A 17,983-nucleotide genomic window follows, 5' to 3' on the forward strand; every position below is an offset into this window, starting at 1 on the left:
AAGAGACAGACAGGAGCAGGCTGGCCTGCTCGGCCCCGTGGGCGAAGTGAGTTCCCCTCTGTGACTGCTCTGGGAGCTTCTTCCTTATTATAGTACATCCATGGAAAAATGTGTTCAGATTTTTAAGTAGTGCCAGTAGTGCTTTGGTAGTGCCAGTTATTCCATGACGATTAAGTTAAAAAAGTGATTCTAATCATGTGTTTAGACATTTATTAATATTTTAGATTGTGCACAGTGATTTGAAAGTTTTGTCATAAATTGTTGGTGCCACTGAAGGAGAAAGATTGAGAGAGTGCACACATGTGTGATCTCAGTTATGGTTTGAGGGACTTTAATCCCAGAGATTCTAATTATATATTGCCTGAATTTTGTGCAATGAATGGATAAATTAGTACTCTCATTTGATGGTTGACTTGTACGTTAAGATATTAGAAAATGCTTCCATTTAAGCCAGAGTATCTTATAGACACATTACAGCAAATTCCTGGATGACCAGTGTATTCTAAATTGGTTAGAACTGTGGGCTGGGGTTGTGGCTCAGTGGTAGAGCACTTGCCTGGCGTGTGTGAGGCCCTGGGTTTGATCCTCACCACCACATATAAATAAATAAGTAAATAAGTAAGATAAAGATTCATTGACAACGAAAAAAATATTAAAAAGTGCATTTGTTAGAATTGTTTTGAGACTAGATCTGGGCATACTCATTTTTATTAGGAAATGCTAATTACTCAGCTCTATGTGTTGTTTCGTGAGTACCGTTGTTCAACAGAGAAAAGCAGGGTAAAACACTGGTGTTGGAGAAGTCAGCTCCGGAGGCAGTGGCTGTTGTGTAGGGCTTCCTGAACTCTGCCCACCACTCTGTGCCTACTTACCATTGTGCCTTGAGTAGGAGGACAGCTGTGATCCTTGAGCCACACACCCCACACTGCTTTCTGTTGCTAGGAGACGTGGAATGCTGGGGCACTGAGTGTGACTTTTAGGGGTTGGTCCAGCTCCTGGGGCTGCACACGGGACTACTTCTCCAGTGTGTTCACACGATGTTTTTTTGGCTTTGAAGGTTTTATTCCTTATTTTTTATCTGGGAATGTTCTGGTTGTGTGGAAGTACTTTTTAACCTAAGTGATTTGAACTCAGTGTCCGTAACTTCTTCTAACAGGACTCTTAACTGTGTTACAGGTATGCCTTACATTTTCTCGTGCAGAGTGGGATTTCCTACTGCATCATGATCATAATGGGAGTGGAGAGCGTGCACAAGTGAGTACTCACTCAGAGAACTTTGTTTATTATACTGAAAATAATCCTGATCATAATTCCTGAAGAAACTGTCACCACGGGAGAAACACAGTCACTCTGTCACTTCCCTTCATTTCGAGTGCAGCTTCTCACCTCAGCACTGCTACTGTGTTAGGATGGCTAGTTCTCAGAGGTTCAGGACTGACCTGTGCACTGATGGGTGTTTGGAAGATCTTGATAGCACTCCCTGAGGGTGACAACCATGTTTCCAGATGTTTCCAGATGTCCCTTGTGGAGCCAGATTGCCTCCGCTTAGTCAGTCGGTGATAGCAGCAGAGAAGTAAAGCAAAGGGATTGGAGAGAGTTAGGGGAATTTGGAAGTGCTGGATGATTGATGGGTAGTGCAGGTAGGAAATAAGATGTCAAGGAAGTCCCAGGTTCCTGACTTTACCAATAGGGAAGCACTGTTTTCTAAGGTAGGGAACCTGAAAGTGGGGGGCATTTTGAGGAGATAGAGCACTTCGAGTGGGTATATATTCAGCCTGAAACAGTGCTTGGTATATGGTAAACACTCAGTAAGTATTTGCCGAGTAAGTGAATGTTGACTTTAGGTAACTGAAGACTGTGTAATGGGAGTCGGGTAACTAGGTATACTTATATTGGGAGCTGGGTAAGTGGGTTAGAGAGGTAAATTTGGAATTAGAAATATGTAAGAGGTACTCAGTTGAAAACCCAGGGACAGAGTGCACTAGCAGATCCTGCTGGAGTGTTCCATAATACCTGATATGTGATGTATAACATTTGCCCTTTATTTTTAAAATTCGGAAACTCATGTCTGTAAGAGTTTTGCACAAGAGAACAGACCTACAGCTTTTAATGAGCCCTTTTCTAAGTCTCACTTTATTTTGCATCCTCAGTGTTTACATTATTGGTCACCCCTCTTCTGTGATGTGTGGTCTTCTCAATTTCCATTGATACTATCTGTACTCTTACTTCTATAAAACAACAGTTAAAAGTTCTTGAAGTTTGAGTTAGTTTTTATAAGAGGAAAAAGAACATTTTGATGGTGTCTTAGGTGAGGCAATCTGTACCATTATGACCCTATTTTAAAACATTGTATAGATGACAGGTTCAAGATAGAAACTGTAGTACCCTGACACCTGATGGGAACGAGTTGTGTGGTTTTCACTTGGATGGTAGGAGGAAAACCAGATTGTGTTACTGAAAACAGGATTTACGTGCTGCTTACTTGCTAAAGCAAAAGTAATATGCCTTGAGGTTCGAAGTTTAGTTAATTCATAACAAGTAAAAGGAAATTATTTCTTTTCTGAAAGGCAATAGCAGTCTGTGAAGTTAACTTTATAATGCTTTGGACACTGTTGAGTATGATAACCACTAGCTACATGTGGCTGTTTTAAGTTAACATTTACCATTCAGGTCCTTAGTTACACTAGTCACATTTCAGTTGTTTAGCAACCACATGTGGCTAGTGCATATAGAGAACATTTCTGTTATTGCAGAAAATTCTATTGGATAGTTGTGCTTAAGAGACACAGTTGTGTAAAATCATCTTTATGGTAAGACAAATAGTTGTGTGTTTCTTCTATATGGTAAGTTTTCAGAGAGAAAATGATAGTTGCATATATGCAGCTAATATTTAGAATAGATTTCAGGTGTTGGAATCTGACACTGCTGCTGGAACAGATTAGGATGAGTTAGGGTTTGCCATCTGCATTGTTATAAGGAGACAAATAGCAGGGGAATAATTAATTGGAAAAATGGGTATTTTGATATTTTAAGGTCTCTTCTATTTTGGTTTATACCCATTTATGTTTTCTTGTTTGACTTTTTCTCTCTTGTTACTCATACATGCTCATTTTTAAAATTTAGTTCTTTATATTAAAGCATTTAATGGATCAAAACTTAAGAATCTCACCCAGTTACACTAGATAGATGGGATTTGGACCATTCTTATGTGTTGCACAAAGTTATTGTCCGTGTATAATACAATTCTGCTTATTTCTTTCAGTCTAGTTTTACATGGTATGTATATTTTTTGAACAACCAGGTTTAAATGTTTAAAATGAAGAATTTGTACTTTTCCTAGTATGTAATAGTTTTAAAATTCTTGAATCTGTTTGCTTTGTGATCTTTATAAAGTGTTCACTGTATCATTGTATTCTAAAACAGACCTATGTGTAAATTAAAATTTTTTAACACAGTATAAGTTTGATTTTTATAGATCCCTTTATTTAGTATTTGTATATGTGCTGTATTATTCTGGTCTATGTTAGATAATTTACTTTTGCAACTTAATTTATTCTAGTATTCAGTGTGTTTTTTTTTTTTTTAAATAGCCAGTGTTTTCAAATAAATTTTTAAAATTTTGAGGAAAAATAATCGAAAAGTTTAGATGATAAAGACCAAGGAAAAATATTTAGGGATAAAGTATCCTACATATCTTATTAGTTTGGGCTTCTGTGACATAGTGCCATAAATTGGGTGACTGATAAACAATGGAAGGTAGACAGTCTACAATCAGGCTCACAGATTCGGTGTCTGGTGCAGGCTGCTTTCTGGTTCATAGTTAGCCAGATTCTCTTTGTAACTTCACGTGTTAGAAGGAGCAAGAGAGCTTCTCTGTGAGCTCTATGAGGATTCTGCTCTATGATATAATCACTTCCCAAAGACTTCACCTCCAGATATTGTCACCTTGGGCGTTAGGTATCAAGATTGAAATTTATGGGGTGACACAAACATTCTATAGCACTATATTTTAGGATATTCATTCTTCTTAATTTAGGAGAGTGCAATGTTTGCTTGATGCAGCCAGCAGACTATCTTTGTAAAGGACCAAATAGTGAACTTTCTGCTTTGTAGGACATATTGCTTCTAATACAACTATTAACACTCTACTGTAACAGCTCAAAGACAACCGTAGACAGTATGTTAACTGAGCATGACTATGCTTCAGTTAAGTTTTATTTATAAAAAGAGGTGGTAGGTCAGTTTGGATCAAACCTGTAAACTAAGAAAACTCCTGTCAGAGATTTTAAGAGATAGGGAAGCAGAAAGAGACTCTTCTTACCAACTTAAAAAATATATGGTATAAGTTTAGTTTTTGCTAAGTATAATTTTAAGCATCATAGAACAAATAATGGACTATATGAGCTTTGTTTATTAATGACTTACTTTGAATTACTGTTCTGAAGCACTTGGTTTTCTAAAAAGATGATGGAAATGTTTGCCTTTTTTTGGTATAGCTTTTTTGAAGAAGGGAAGTTGCATAATGAGGTAATATCTGATATTTAACACTTGAAGTAAAGAATATGTTATTGAGAACAACATAAAGGAATAGTAAATGTAAAGAATATAAACATATAAATTGTTATTTCTGTATGTATTAGAGATCAGTAGTCTAAGAATGAAACTTTAAAATTGATTCACAGTAGCATCAAAAAGATGACTGGGTGTGGTGGTGCATGCCTATAATCCCAGTGGCTTGGGAGGCTGAGGCAGGAGGATCAAGAGTTCAAAGTTAACCTCAGCAAAAGCGAGATAATAAGCTACTCAGACCCTGTCTCAAAATAAAATGCAAAAAAAGGACTGGGGATGTGGCTCAGTGGTTGAGTGCTACTGAGTTTAACTCTCCGTACCAAAAAGAAAAAAAAAAAAGGAGAAGAAGAAGAAGAATATGCTTTAGGAATAAATTTAACAAAAGAAGCATGAGACTACTACACTGGAAATGAAAAGCTTTGCTGAGAGAAACTAAAGAAGACCTAGATAAATGAAGATATACTATCTTCATGGATTGGGAGTTGTTAAGATGGCAGTTCATCCATGTTTGATCAATAAATTCCAGTGCACTCCAGTTAGAATTCTTGCAGAACTGACAAGATGATTTTAAATTTTAAGTGGACACACAAAGTGCCTGGGATATCCCCCAAAGAAAAAGTTGGAGGACTTACACTACCTCATTTCAAAACTTAGCTTAAAGTTCTAGTAATGAAGACAGTACACAACAGGTATGGGGATAGACATACAAATTAGCTGAACAAAATATGGCCAAATGATTATTGACAAAAGTGCTAGGGCAGTTCACTGTGCCAAAGGATTGTCTTTTCAACAGTGGTACTGTGACATTTGAAGACACTCATCAAATCATCTTTACTTCTACCTTAAAATACACACAAAATTTAATTTCAGATACATTGGAGACCTTCATGTGGGAACAAAAACTGTACCACCTGTGGAAGAAAACAGGAGAAGATATTTTTGAGAGTGGATTAGGCAAAGGTGTGATGTTAAAAGCACAAACAACAAAAGGAAAATTGATAATTGGGACTTCATTAAAATTAAAAATTACTCTTCAGAAGACACTGCTCATAAAGTGAAAAGGCAAGCCACAGACTAAGATATTTTGCAAAAATATTTATCTGGCAAAGAATTGTATCTGGAACATTTAAAGAACTCTTACTGCTCCAAATTACGCAAATAATCCAATTAAGAAAGAGGCAAGAGATTCGAACAGATGCTTATCAAAAGAGATATACAAATGCAATATAAGCATATGACAAGATACTTGGGACCATTGGTCATACAAATTAAACCACAGCAAGCGACTACTTCACAGCCCCAAAGAAGCAGGTGTGGTGCTGATATGGAGAAAAGGTAGGAAGGTGCAGTGGGGCAGCCCCTGAGGGGAAGAGTCTGGCAGTTTCTTAAAAAAAAGCATGCATATATTTACCATAGTAGTAATTCTACCCCCAAAGAGACAAAAGCATGTGCACATAGACACTTGTGTGCGTGTTTATAGCTGTGTTGTTCAACAATAGCCCACGTTTGAAACAACCCAAAACATGCCATCTGTGAGTGACCTGTGGCGTTTCCACTTGGTGGAGCTCTGCTGGTCAGTGGGAAGGAGCTTGGCACAACACGGATGGATCCTTAGAACCACGTGCTGGGTGGCACGTGCTGGGTGGCAGAACACACACAAGATCCCACACGTGAAATTTCTACAAAAGGCAAAACTGTAGTGAAGAGACTATTGGTGGTTGATAGTGCTGAACTGGGAGCTCCTGGAACTGACTGCACATGGAAATGGGAGATTCTTAAACTGGGCTGTGAGGTAAATTCACTACAACCCATCAAACTGTACATTACCATTAGGTGGATTTTATGACTTGTGAATTCTCCCTCAATAAAGCTGTTGAAAAAATGTAAGCATTATGTGGACCAGCGACGTGGCTCAGTGGCGGAGCACTTGCCTGGCATGTGAGAGGCCCTGGGTTCCAGCCCTGGTTACCCGCCGTTGCCACCCCCACACACAGAGATGAGTGTTATAAAGGGACTTATGAGCAGGATGATCAATATTAAAATTGAGGCACAATTTTGAAAAGTTTAAGGATTTTAAAAATATTTTCTCATTTAAGTGAATTTAGAAATGTTCCTAGGCATCCACATTTTCCTGAATTTAGTTATAAGAAGGAAGGGTCAAAAATAACATTGACCCTCACAGGAAGGAAACCTACATGTTGGAGTGGAGACCTGGTAGCTCCCACTGAATGTTGGCAGGGAGAGGGTTGGTTCGGTCTTTGGGTTGCCAAGTCAGGATTGGATTTCTAGTTGAAATGTGAAAAGGCACATTTTTGGCCCAAGGAAGGGTGACCCCAGGAACAGTGTGATTTGTGGAGTACTGCTTTGTCCTTCTGACTTGAATGCCGTATGAGACATTGCCAGCTGCCTTCTCAATTCTCTTCTGGATGTAATCCTGATAAGCCCACGTAGGAGCTTCGCGAAGCCAGTGTGTGCGGTATGTATGAGTACCAGTACCTTTTGCCCCTCAAATCTATAAAGAGCCCTCAAAGAGTTGAGAATTCCTGTCATTTCAGTGTTGACTTTCTCCCTTTCCTCTGCCTTACGCCTCAGTTCATACACTTTGCTTTTGGATAGCGGTACCTAATTGTGTCCTGACCCCATCAGAACAGGGGCGCTGCTGCTGACCTTCCCACTCGAGGGGTAGCCCCTTGCCGTGCGGATGGGTGACCGGAGCCAGGCTGTGGGCCGGGGGTTGTGGCCCGGCACCCCTGCCTCTTCTACTCCAGGCCTGCTGTTCTCAGTGATTTCACCCCTGGACTAACACGTGTTCCTGCGTGTCGCAGGCAGTTTGCCCTTCGTTTCTTTTTATGAAGTGAAAAGCTGTTTCTGTTAAGGAATCACAGACATCAGCAAACAGGAGAGTCTTTCGGGATGATCAGTGGGATTAGGGAGTGAGATCAGGGTCGGCTCCCCTTGGTCTTGACATCATGCTGTGTTTTACAGCTGTCTCCACAGTGTGTGCTTTAAGGTCACCTTGGGGGATGACTGCTCCTTTCTGACCTCACCTCTGCTCTTCCAGGGATCATGCTTTCTGGATGGCAGTAGCTGAGGCCAGTTTACTGGGCCCTGTGTGTGCCAGGGCCCAAGAGCACGTTTGACCTGGTGTTCTCTAGCTGGTGCTGCGGCCCACGGCTGGGCGCTGGCTCAGCTCCTGCTCTCAGAGTTCCCTTCCACACGTCTGCCTTAGGACACTTTGCACCCTGCTGTGCCCCTCATGCTGATTCCATCTGACTCCGTCCTGTCAAGTTCTTTTGGTCTTAGTGTTCACAGGACCTCTGACTCTGGGGCAGGGGGACTGAGCGATGGATTTGCTGGCATTGCCCTTTGCTGGGGCTTCAGGCCCTAGTGGGTTTATGGGTGGAACATGTGCCTTGGGCATATGTAGGTGAGAGCCAGAGCTGTGGCAGATTCCCTGAGGAGCACGAATTGCAAGCTCTGTTTCATGGGAAGATGATCTGGCGGTTTTGTGGGAGACAGGATTCCAGCAAGGGCTGTTAATCGTGCAGTGAGGCTGTTCGTTTTTTGTCGTGTCCATCTGTTCATTTTATTAGACCAATTGGTACCTTGCACGGGGCGCCAGGCTGTTCCGCAGCCTCTTCCTCGAGGGCTGGGGTCTGCTGGGAGGTGTGAGTGCACCTTTTAGACCGGTGCGAGAGCTCCCGGGAGAGCTGAGAGAAATAGCTGACCCATCCAGGGAAGAAGAACGGGGGGCAGGCTGCTTGCCAGTCAGGGTCGTGGCTGGCCGAAGAGGTGGCCTGGAAGGGCCTGATGACGGCCCGCAGCACGGCCTGGGGCCCAGAGTGCTTTACCAGAATGGTTTACCAGGCAGCCCAATCGGAAGGGTTGTGGGATCGGAAGGGTTGTGGGGAGCGTGTGTGCCTGAGGGAGAGGCCAGGAGCAGTGAGTGCGGGGCGTGCACGATGTCACCTCAGATCACACTTGTGGGCGCCTCCCTCTCGGGCTGAAGGTCAGTGTGTAATAGTTCCCCTGTGCTGTCCAGGGTGGAGGATCCCATTCCTCATCGTGTACCCAGGAGTGTAGAGAGGCTAGATTCTTTTATCTGGCATTTATCTAGGATATATGATTTAAAAACAGACACACATGGCCTTTCTTATGAAAACATAGGGTGCGGTAACGGGAACGATCCCCGTGTGTCCATGAATGCCCGACCCAGCTGGCAGCACTGAGATCAAGCCCTGGTAGGTGTGCCGTGTGCATGGAGCTCCCCAGCTGAGCGCTGGTGGCATGGTGGCAGGTCCCTGGTTGGAGTTACCCGTCTCCCTCCTGTGGAGTGAGTGAGTTGGCTTTGCTTGCTCCACCCCCAGGGCCTAGGGCGTGCCTGGCACCTGGTGCATTCTCAGTAAGTACTTGCTGGAAGAATGCACGGAGGATGGAGCGTCTCCCGGCCTCGGCAGCCCCTTTGCCTCGTTCTCCAGGGCTGAGCTGCTTCCTATCCTGGGGATTCCGTCTTCCTTCCACAGGCCTCGTTCACCTCGTGCTCCGTCTGCAGTGCCCTTCCTCCTCCCATGCTCCCTCTCACCCCTCCTTGAGATTTTGCCCTTGTAGCCTGCAAGTTCCATGATAGCAATCATGCTGCGCCTCTTTTATTTTCTGGGTGGCGTGCAGCAACCAGCATTTACTGAATGGGTGGGTGAAGGGAAGATGAGGGACTCTGCGTGACAGCAGACCCTGTGCGTGTAACCTCCCGGAACTCTTGCTGCCCAGCCGCAGCCTCTGCTCCCTGAGAACCACGGCTCCGTCACAGGCCAGCCCCAGAGGCGTCTTGTCCACAGTCACTGCTTCTCCCTGCCTCCTCTGCAACCAGGAGCGGAGTCCCTCGCCGATTCTTGTATCTGAAGCGTCTTCTGCTGGGCTGTTCTTCTGTCCCTGTTCCCAGAGGAGCAGAACTGGGAGAAGCAGAGGGCTGGGGTAAGGAACGGGTGTGTGCAGGGGGCTCTCCACTGAGGTCGTGGAAGAGGAGGGGAAGGGAAATGTGTCTCGGTCCCAGTGAGCTGGCGTCGGGCTGGGCTCTGTATTCTGACGTGCTAAATAAGCTTTTGTGGATAGTCGTGGGAATCAAGGCACCCTTCTTATATTTCATTTTTGGTTTTTTAACTTTTCTATGGGAAAATTTTGTTTTGAGTTCCAAACAGTAGTCCTGAGATGTTTGGAACACAGCATAAGGGAACTGCCATTATTCAGTCTGAATATCAGAAATGTGGGGCACTGAAATGGAAGAGTGGAGAACCCTGTTTGCCAGGAGAAATGGAGCTGAAATGTTTTCTTTGTGTGTTGCAGCTGAATTTCAACAACATAAATTCTCTAAAAAATGTAAGATTTTGAAGTATATGCAGTCAAATTGTGTGCCTGTAGTATGTGGCCACGCTGTGCGTGGGATTATTTTGTGAGGGCTGCAGGAAAGTGACTTTAAACCTCCTATCATGTGCCTTAGCTACCCCTTCATTTGGATCATCTGGATAAAGATGTCCAGAAACTCAAAATAATGACCATGTGCCCACACCTCTGAATTCGGTTGAGTTGGGAGCTCTAGGACAGTGGTTCATGCAGCAGTACTTTTTGTGCTAATGGTGGCATTGTGATCACTGTCACAGAAGAAGGCAAGTGGGGGGGTGGCTGACTGGGAAGGAAGGGACACCCAGGCTGTGCCCCAGCCACTGACTGTTCATGGAATAAGACAAACAGTTACACTGAAGGATAAGTATTTTAAAATATGGAAACAGTAAAGAGATGTTCTCCTCAGAAGTCCAGTTTATTGATGATAGAGAATTGACTCTCAGCCGAGGAGGATATGAGAAAAGATCAAATTCAGACTTTGGCTTCCACAGGACAACCTCAGTATGGATCTTATGAGCTCTGTTTTGAAGCCAGAAGTGGGTTTGGTTTCCCGCTGTGCTAAATTTCCATTAGCCTTGGGAAGCTGCCTTTCTGGGCCTGCAGTGGATTGAGGGCCATGGCCAAGGAGCTCGGTGTGTGTGCACACCACGCTGTGGCGTCCGCATGGCAAGCGCTTGCTGGGGTAGAGGGCTTGGCTACCAGGACAGGTGTCCAAACCTCTGGATGAACCGAGCTCGGAAGTCATCCTTGGGGTAAAGCATTTTCTTTTGCTGGGTCTTTGGACCGCTTGACGATGCCGGCGTGGACTTGTTGGAAGTACTCGTGCTGTTCTGGTGACCCCAAAGTATGCAGTTCATCGTTGCTTCTCCTCAGAACCTGCGCTTCTCGGCGGGGTACCTCTTCACACCAGCGTTGAACACACAGGTGGTAGAAACTCGGAACGTGAAGTTACCTGTTCTGTTGTGACCTGTTGAATGGGTCTTTATGACTTTGCTTTTGAACTTCTTTTAAAAATCTGTTTTGATTGGATATTGGTTCCTAGTGTTTCTGTAACTGCTTTCCAGACAGGTCGTACTCACCTGTGCTTTTTGCCTTGGGTGCCACATTTGATGGGGTGGCTTGCAGAGTGGTGGCTGTCCTGTGCCTCTCTTCCTGCTCGCTCTTCTCCTCTTGTTCTCACCACAGAACAGTGGACCTGTGGTGACTGGCCAGGTGGGGTGGAGCTAGAGACAGAAGGGGCCGCCTTCGCTCATGTGGCTTATCTCTGTCCACCATGACCCTGACAGGCAGATAGTGTCAGGGTCTGCTTCACCTGTTACCCACCAGGGCCGTGAGTGTGGGTTCTTAGATAAACACGTGTCAGAGCTGCCTGGACTGTGTTCAGAATGGAGGAGGATCTGGGAACTGTGGCCTGGCAGGCGGAAGCCTGAAGCCATTTGAAAACGTGTCCTCCTGACGCCAATTAGCAGTGGTTAGTTGCTCAGCAGGAACCCTGAGGGGACAGTATTACCTTCATTGAGGACAATCCCGTGAGAGAGAATAAAATGTGGCAGGAAAGAAAGTGAACTTCAGGTTTTTTCTCTTATGCTCTTTGTGAACTATATTCAAAAGCCTTTCAGTGGTTGGAATAAAGGTACAGGTACTTTTGGTATTTCTGACACTCATCTTAAACATTATTAGCAGTCCACAATTGACTTTTAGTATTATCTTGTTGACGTTTCAGCAGTTTGGGGGTGTCTGTCCCTGTGCTCAGCATGCACGTTAGCACTTCATCCTGGCAGTAGCCCTCAGAGGCAGGTAGGGAATGCCCATCTTACCCAGAAATGGTGGTTAGTAAGTGGTGGACCTGGGATTTGAACTGGGTGTGTCTAATTCCATCTGGCTTGTGCCTTTTATCATTGTACCATTTTAGTTTTATATATTAACTATGAGATTAGAAAACATGTCCCTCAAAAATTACCCTGACTGGTTATGCAGGCGCATGCCTGTGATCCCGGCTACTTGGGAGGCTGAAGCAGGAAGATTGCAAGTTTGAGACTCACCTGGGAAACTACGGGAGACCCTGTTTCAAAAAAAAAATAAAAAGGACTGAGATGGAGTTCATTGGTAGAGCATTTGCCTAGCATGTGTGAAGCCCTGGGTTCCAGTAGTACCAAAAGAAAACAGTTTCCTCAATAGATTGAGGAGAAATGAGGGAGCCAAGAGGGGGACCAAGCCCTGTGATGGGAGTTTGTAGGCTTTAGTCATTCTTCCTGAGAGCAAACGTGCTGGTGTCTCTTTTCAAAAGACTGCAGTGGTTATTTGGCATGTTGTGGTTACAATGTAAGCTTTTTAAGTATTTCTTTTTAAGTATTTCCGTAGGGAGCTGGCCTGGGGAATAGGATGCCCAGGTCCTGTTGAATTTTTGAAAATCTTCAGAACATACCGTTGTCCCATCAGTTCAAAAGGACATGGCTCAGATTCCTTAATACTGTTCTGTCAGTGTAGGGGCTCATGGAGATTTTTCAATTCTTAACTTTATTTCCAGTTGTAAACCAAATCCCTCTTAAAGAGGTGCCAGTCATTCTTGAACAAGCAAGGCGAGCACTTTCTTATTGCATTCAGGGCTTTTAAATGAAGTAGAGGGGTTACATTCATGTAGGGATGCTTACGAGACTCACACACCCTCTTTGGTAAAAAAAATTTATTTTGGGTGTTTTTTTATGTCTGAATGTATAATGGTTGAAAGAAACCTGCACATTTCACTTACGGGCTGGGGCTCTATCAGGACTGTCTAAAACACGTGTTTAATAACTGATGCACAGGTATCCAATAAAAACAAAAGAACTTTGAAGATGTTATCTAATTGAATGATATGTCTTTCTGGTCTTGAAAATAGTTACCGTATATTATTTTAAAATAATGAGGTAGTTGTAATAATTAAGAATATTATTAGTTTCTTCTTAGAAACTAATCTTAATTTTATACCATGGTCTTAAGCCTGGCCAGAATATTTAAAGAAAAAAAATAAGAGTCCATGTAACTGTCCTCGAGGATGACGAACACAGGCCTGCTCCCTGCCTGGACCCCGTGCTGTCTACACAGCACTGTGGTCACGTGGAAGTTTAGTGAGAAGAAAGCAGGAGTGACGGCTGTTTTACCTTTCTTCCTTTTGGGTAAGGAACGGGACGCACCGTGGGAACCTGGGGCTTGCTGGATGAGAGTCCCCAGGGTGTGGCCCGCCACAGGTTGCTGGCCCGGAGAGTGCAGGCTCTAACCTCACAGTGTGGGAAGCAGTGTGGGTTTCCAGAAGTCTTTGGATTTTGACTTTTGAGAGTTGATGGTTTGACTTCTGTAGGCCCAGCACTTTGTTGAGTTTTTTTTTTTTTTTTAAACAAATACCTTGTTTACCTGTCAGGTTGGTGCTGTGTGGTGAGAGGTGATATTTATTTGTACAAGTGAGGAGACAGATTCTTGTGGCCACTTGAACATGGTCATAGAACTAGTAACTGGCTCGTGGTGCACGCTGTAATCCCAGTGGCTCAGGAGACTGGAGCAGGAGGATCTCAAGTTCAGAGCCAGCCTCAGCAACTTAGTGAGACTCTGTCTTAAAAAAACAAAAATGCAAAACAAAACAAAAACACAGGTTGGGGATGTGCCTCAGTGGCAAAGTGCCCCCTGGGTTCAATTTTGGTTAAAAAAACAAAAACAAAACTGGCAACTGGCGGCTCTGGAAGGTCTGTGGTTTGTGGAACCCATCCTTGTTGCTGGTGTTGTTAGATTGCTTATTTACTGAGATTTTTAAAGATCATTTTTAAATTTAAGTTGGAGAAATTTTTATTTGCTTACCAGATGATGTAAAAATCTTGATTTTTGAAAGTGAGATACTGTTGAGACTTTGTATTATGACTCTCATTTTCTTAATCTTTATCAAAATGTAATATTGGGGATCTTTTAACCTCTAGAATCTATTTAAAAATTCTCAAATTTTTATATTTTTTATATAAGTGCTTGAGGTTGATTGTTAAAATACTAATAAATATAGACTTTAGAGTAGTATGTTAATGTCACTTGACTAAAATGTAATTAAAAATACATTTAGATGGTTGAACTTCATGTAGGGGAAAATGTTATCTTTCTTTTTTAATTTTTTAAAATTTTTTATTTTTTGGTACTTAACCACTGAGTCACATCCCCAGTCCTTTTTTTTTTTTTTTTTTTTAAATTTTGGGACAGGGTCTTGCTGAGTTGCTCAGGCTGACATTGAACTTGTGATCCTCCTGCTTCAGCCTCCTGAGCCGCTGGGATCACAGGTGTGTGCCACCGCACCTTGGCCCAGCGTGACATTGTCTTAATGCCAGCTTATTAAACAAAAATCATTTACTTAGAGCATGTGTTGAAAGAAAAAGGGAAACAGAGGAAACGCCCAGTGTTCTGAAAGCCTCCTGGCATTTTCGTGGAAGGATGTTGGCAGGTGAGCTTTGAGGTCACTGCCTGTGGTAAGGAGGTGGGGTTGCTGGTCTTTCCTGGCCTAGAAACTGACCTTGGGCATTGCAGATCAGTGTGCCCTGGCGTGCTTTGCTGTAGGAGAAGGCGACAGACTCAGGACGGGGCAGCCAGCACTTGTCTTTCAGAAAAATTTAAAGCTCTATTAGAGCTTGTGGTGGACGGGCTGCTTTCACAGCTCGAGAGCGGCCAGAGAGCGGCTATTCAGACCAGTGTACAAAGCTTTCCCTGTTGTCATACTTCTTTAGACGCTGGAGCTTTCAGACGTTTAGAAATGGGCTTAAATTAAGCACCCTTTGTAGCTACTCAAATTTTGAAGTATGAAATACTAAAATTTGGTTCTGTAGAATTAGTATGATTGAATTTAGCACACTTAGCTCAGTAATTCATTTTTGCTCTAGTAAATTGAAGGAGGGGAGGATCAATTGAAAATAGTGTACAAAGATAGAAACACGTCATCCTATGTTTCCTGATTATTAATAAAACTCCACGTGATCTTTTTTTAAACCACTGATCTCTCTGGTGTTTGAGTCCTGGTTCAGTGATTGCATTTGTGTTTGCATTTTATGTAAGAATCCCAGTTTTGTTTTACACTTAATTGCTTTTATTCCTTGTTTAAATTGCAGCTTTTGATATCTTCTCATGCTGTTTATTTTCATTTTCATCCTTACATACCTAAAAAAAAACAAAAAACAAAAAACAAACAGGCCCGATTTCATTGATGCAAAGGACTGAGCTCCCTGAGGAAGCACGGGGCTCCTTTGATCGTTGGCAGACGGGCGGGTGCGCAGTGGTTTTCCAGCCGCAGTCCCTCTGTTGTGGTGAGAGTGTGCCCTGTAGCATCCTGCTCCCCGAGGAGCCGTCCACTGCCTCCTCCCACCTTTTCTAGCCTCGCCTCACTCTTGAAGCCCTTGTTTGGGTTCCATCGTGTAAGTGGGCAGCATGGTGCTGTGCCACCACCGACAGAGACACACAGCCTCCCGTGTCCAGCGGGGTCCTGGCTTGCACTGGACTCCTGAGTTGCTGTCTGTGGCACAAATGCCGGAAGCGTCTGTGCAGGCAGCCGGGTCAGCTGGCCGTGCGGAGCCTCGCAGAGGAGACAAGCTCTGCTACTCCTGTGAAGCCTTCTGTACATTGCTCTCAAGAATCCAACAGGGTCGTCTGCTTTCAGTTCCTAGTTGAAATGTGGTCTTCTGTTACCTGTTCAGCACTTTCAGATTTCCTAGAAGTAGTCAAATTGAGTTACAGATAAAATCCAGTAAAACAAGATGAAATCTGTATTAGTCAACGCAGCTTTAACTACTGACAGAGTCTTATTAATAACCAAGTTCTCTTGGCCCCTGACATTTGCAGACACTACTGCTGTGTCAGATCAGTGTTAACTGCCCTGGCTGGAGTCTGCAACCTCAGCTTTCAGTGGAGAAAACAGACCCAGAGAGCTTGAGTACTTTGCTAAGGTCACGCAGCTTGTCCTCAGGAGAAGCTTAAGTTGGATCAGAGTCTACGAGCCTCTTGTACCTGGCTACCAGACTCGGCTCCTCTCACCTTACTGCTGTGTGGATTTTCCCTGGGAAATTTTCAGCATTCCATCCTTTTTTTAGGGTTGTTTTCCTTTATTGTTACTTGTTTGTATGCAAGTAACATAAGTAATCTTAGTTTGAATACCACGTTGGGAAACTAGAACTGTTCATTCTTTTTGTTTTTAATTTAATTTTTTTTTGAGTTTTGGGAAGTGAACCCAGGGCCTTGCACATGCTAGGCAAATGTTCTACCACTGAGCTGCACTCCGGCCCTAGAGTTGTTAATTCTGATTGCCGAGTTAGATTCTTGATCCACCTGGTCACTTCTGTGAAGTGTGGGCGCCATGGGGCATCAGTGACTCCTAGCTGCTTTCCTTGCCCTGCTCTGGCTGTGTAACATGACTCAGAGCAGCAGTTCTTACCTCTGGGGAGTAAACCATTTTATCAGAACGTTGGGGCCTGAGGTGCAACTCCGATGTATCTTACCCGCTCTGCACTAGGGGGGAAAAAAAAAAGCAAAAATGGTGCTGACGTGTCTGCTGACTCTCCGCTTCCTGCTCCGCCAGCCCCGGGGTGCGTCTGGCTCTTCTTTGTTTCCCTGACTAGTGTCACCTACCGCGAATTGCTTGACAGTTTGGTCCAGAGACCCTGGAAGTCCCTGAGGTCCTTTGGGAGGTACTGAAGTCAAAGCTGTTTGGTACGGACTTGGAGGCTACTGCGTTGCCCGCTCCACCACCCGTCTTTCAGGTGGCGTGGGGCCTTCCAGAGGCAGTGGAAAGCGTGATGTCGCGGCGGAACCATTTTGGAATCCCCTGTTTTGAGTCAGACTCTAAAGAGATTAGTAAAAATGTGAAGCAGTGCCGTCCTTCTCACTAATTTGCTTTTGTTTTGAAATATTTACTTTTCATAGAGGTGTTATTTATGCTGGCTTATAATAGATTTACTGTCATTTTTCTTGGATTAACAAATATTTTGAAATTCTCAGTTTTTTGGGGATGACAAAGACCAAGGGCAGAGTCCAGAGGGGTGGTGGAGGGCGTGTCCCTTCCCTCTCCTGCCCTCCTGCACATCCCTGTCCCCAGGCATCTCTCTCGTCTTGGGTGGACACAGGCCTCTGTCGCCGTGGGCAGCCCAGTGGTGACAGTGAGCAGGCTGAAGCCTCCAGCTCTCTGGAAGGTCATCGTAGTCGATGTTTCTCTTCCCTTTCCCATTCTTTTCAAACCTCCGTCTGCATTGTAGCCGCCTTCTCACTGATCCTGTGCTTGGCAGACAGTAGAGGTTTGTAATTAAAAGTCGTGAGCTGAGGCCACAGCTAACTCTTGGGCGATTAAGATGCGGGGTAAGGAGTGAAGCAGCAGCAGACAGCAGATGGGGAGTGACCCCAGCTGGGAGCTGGCGGTCTGCAGGTGCCTCTCTGGGCAGAGGACAGCCTTCACTGCCCCTCGTCCCGCACCTCTCAGGTGACCTCGGATCTCTTCTGGCATTCGCGCGCTCTGGCTGCGCTCTCGGTCAGCCAGCCAGGCGGGTGGCCGTCCCGATGTTCCTCCCGTGCACAGCCCTCCCTCAGCTGCCTGTGCTTCATCCTCCTCTGGGGTTGTTGCAAGGACCTGGTGTTTGTGAAGCGCTCAGAGCAGCGCCCGGCAGGTAGCAAGCGCTCAGGAAAGGGCCACGACATCAGGCCCACTGCCGCCCCTCAGTCCGCCCGTCTGCTGGTCCCTGGTTGGGACCTGCGCCCTCTCTGTGCTCTGCTCCCCAGGCGGTCTTCCTGGCTGTCCCATCCTGCCTCCTGGCTTCAGGCCGCATGTCGCCCCTGCTGGTGTGGCCGCTTCATGGTGCCCTTGTGACAGGCCCGCCGTAATGGACGGTGTGCAGTTCCACCCGCGCCCCACGGTGCACATCCATGCCTTTGTGTTTGCAAGGAGCGCTGTCCCCGCGCCAATTCCTGCGGGTCTTCCACAGCCCTGTCCGTCTGTGACTGGCGGTGGAGCCGGGCTTTCCCTCTCTCCTAGCAG

General features: G+C 44.7%; 1 protein-coding gene across 6 annotated transcripts in view; it reads left to right on the plus strand.

Annotated features, from left to right (window-relative positions):
• Mboat2 (membrane bound O-acyltransferase domain containing 2) overlaps positions 1-17,983 on the plus strand; it is a 137,419-nt gene that overhangs the window by 48,806 nt on the left and 70,630 nt on the right. For 4 of the 6 annotated variants that reach the window (XM_047523111.1, XM_047523106.1, XM_047523107.1 and 1 more), the window contains one exon: positions 1,177-1,254. The exons of 1 other annotated variant lie outside the window; for it this stretch is intronic. In XM_047523111.1, the coding sequence (XP_047379067.1) occupies positions 1,223-1,254 (32 nt within the window). In that variant the 5' untranslated portion in view covers positions 1,177-1,222. Of the gene's footprint in view, positions 1-1,176; positions 1,255-5,878; positions 5,905-17,983 lie in introns of those variants that run through there. One more of the 6 variants, XM_047523108.1, reaches the window with a different exon arrangement.

The sequence above is a fragment of the Sciurus carolinensis genome, chromosome 13 (assembly GCF_902686445.1).
Source record: "Sciurus carolinensis chromosome 13, mSciCar1.2, whole genome shotgun sequence".
Taxonomy (NCBI): domain Eukaryota; kingdom Metazoa; phylum Chordata; class Mammalia; order Rodentia; family Sciuridae; genus Sciurus; species Sciurus carolinensis.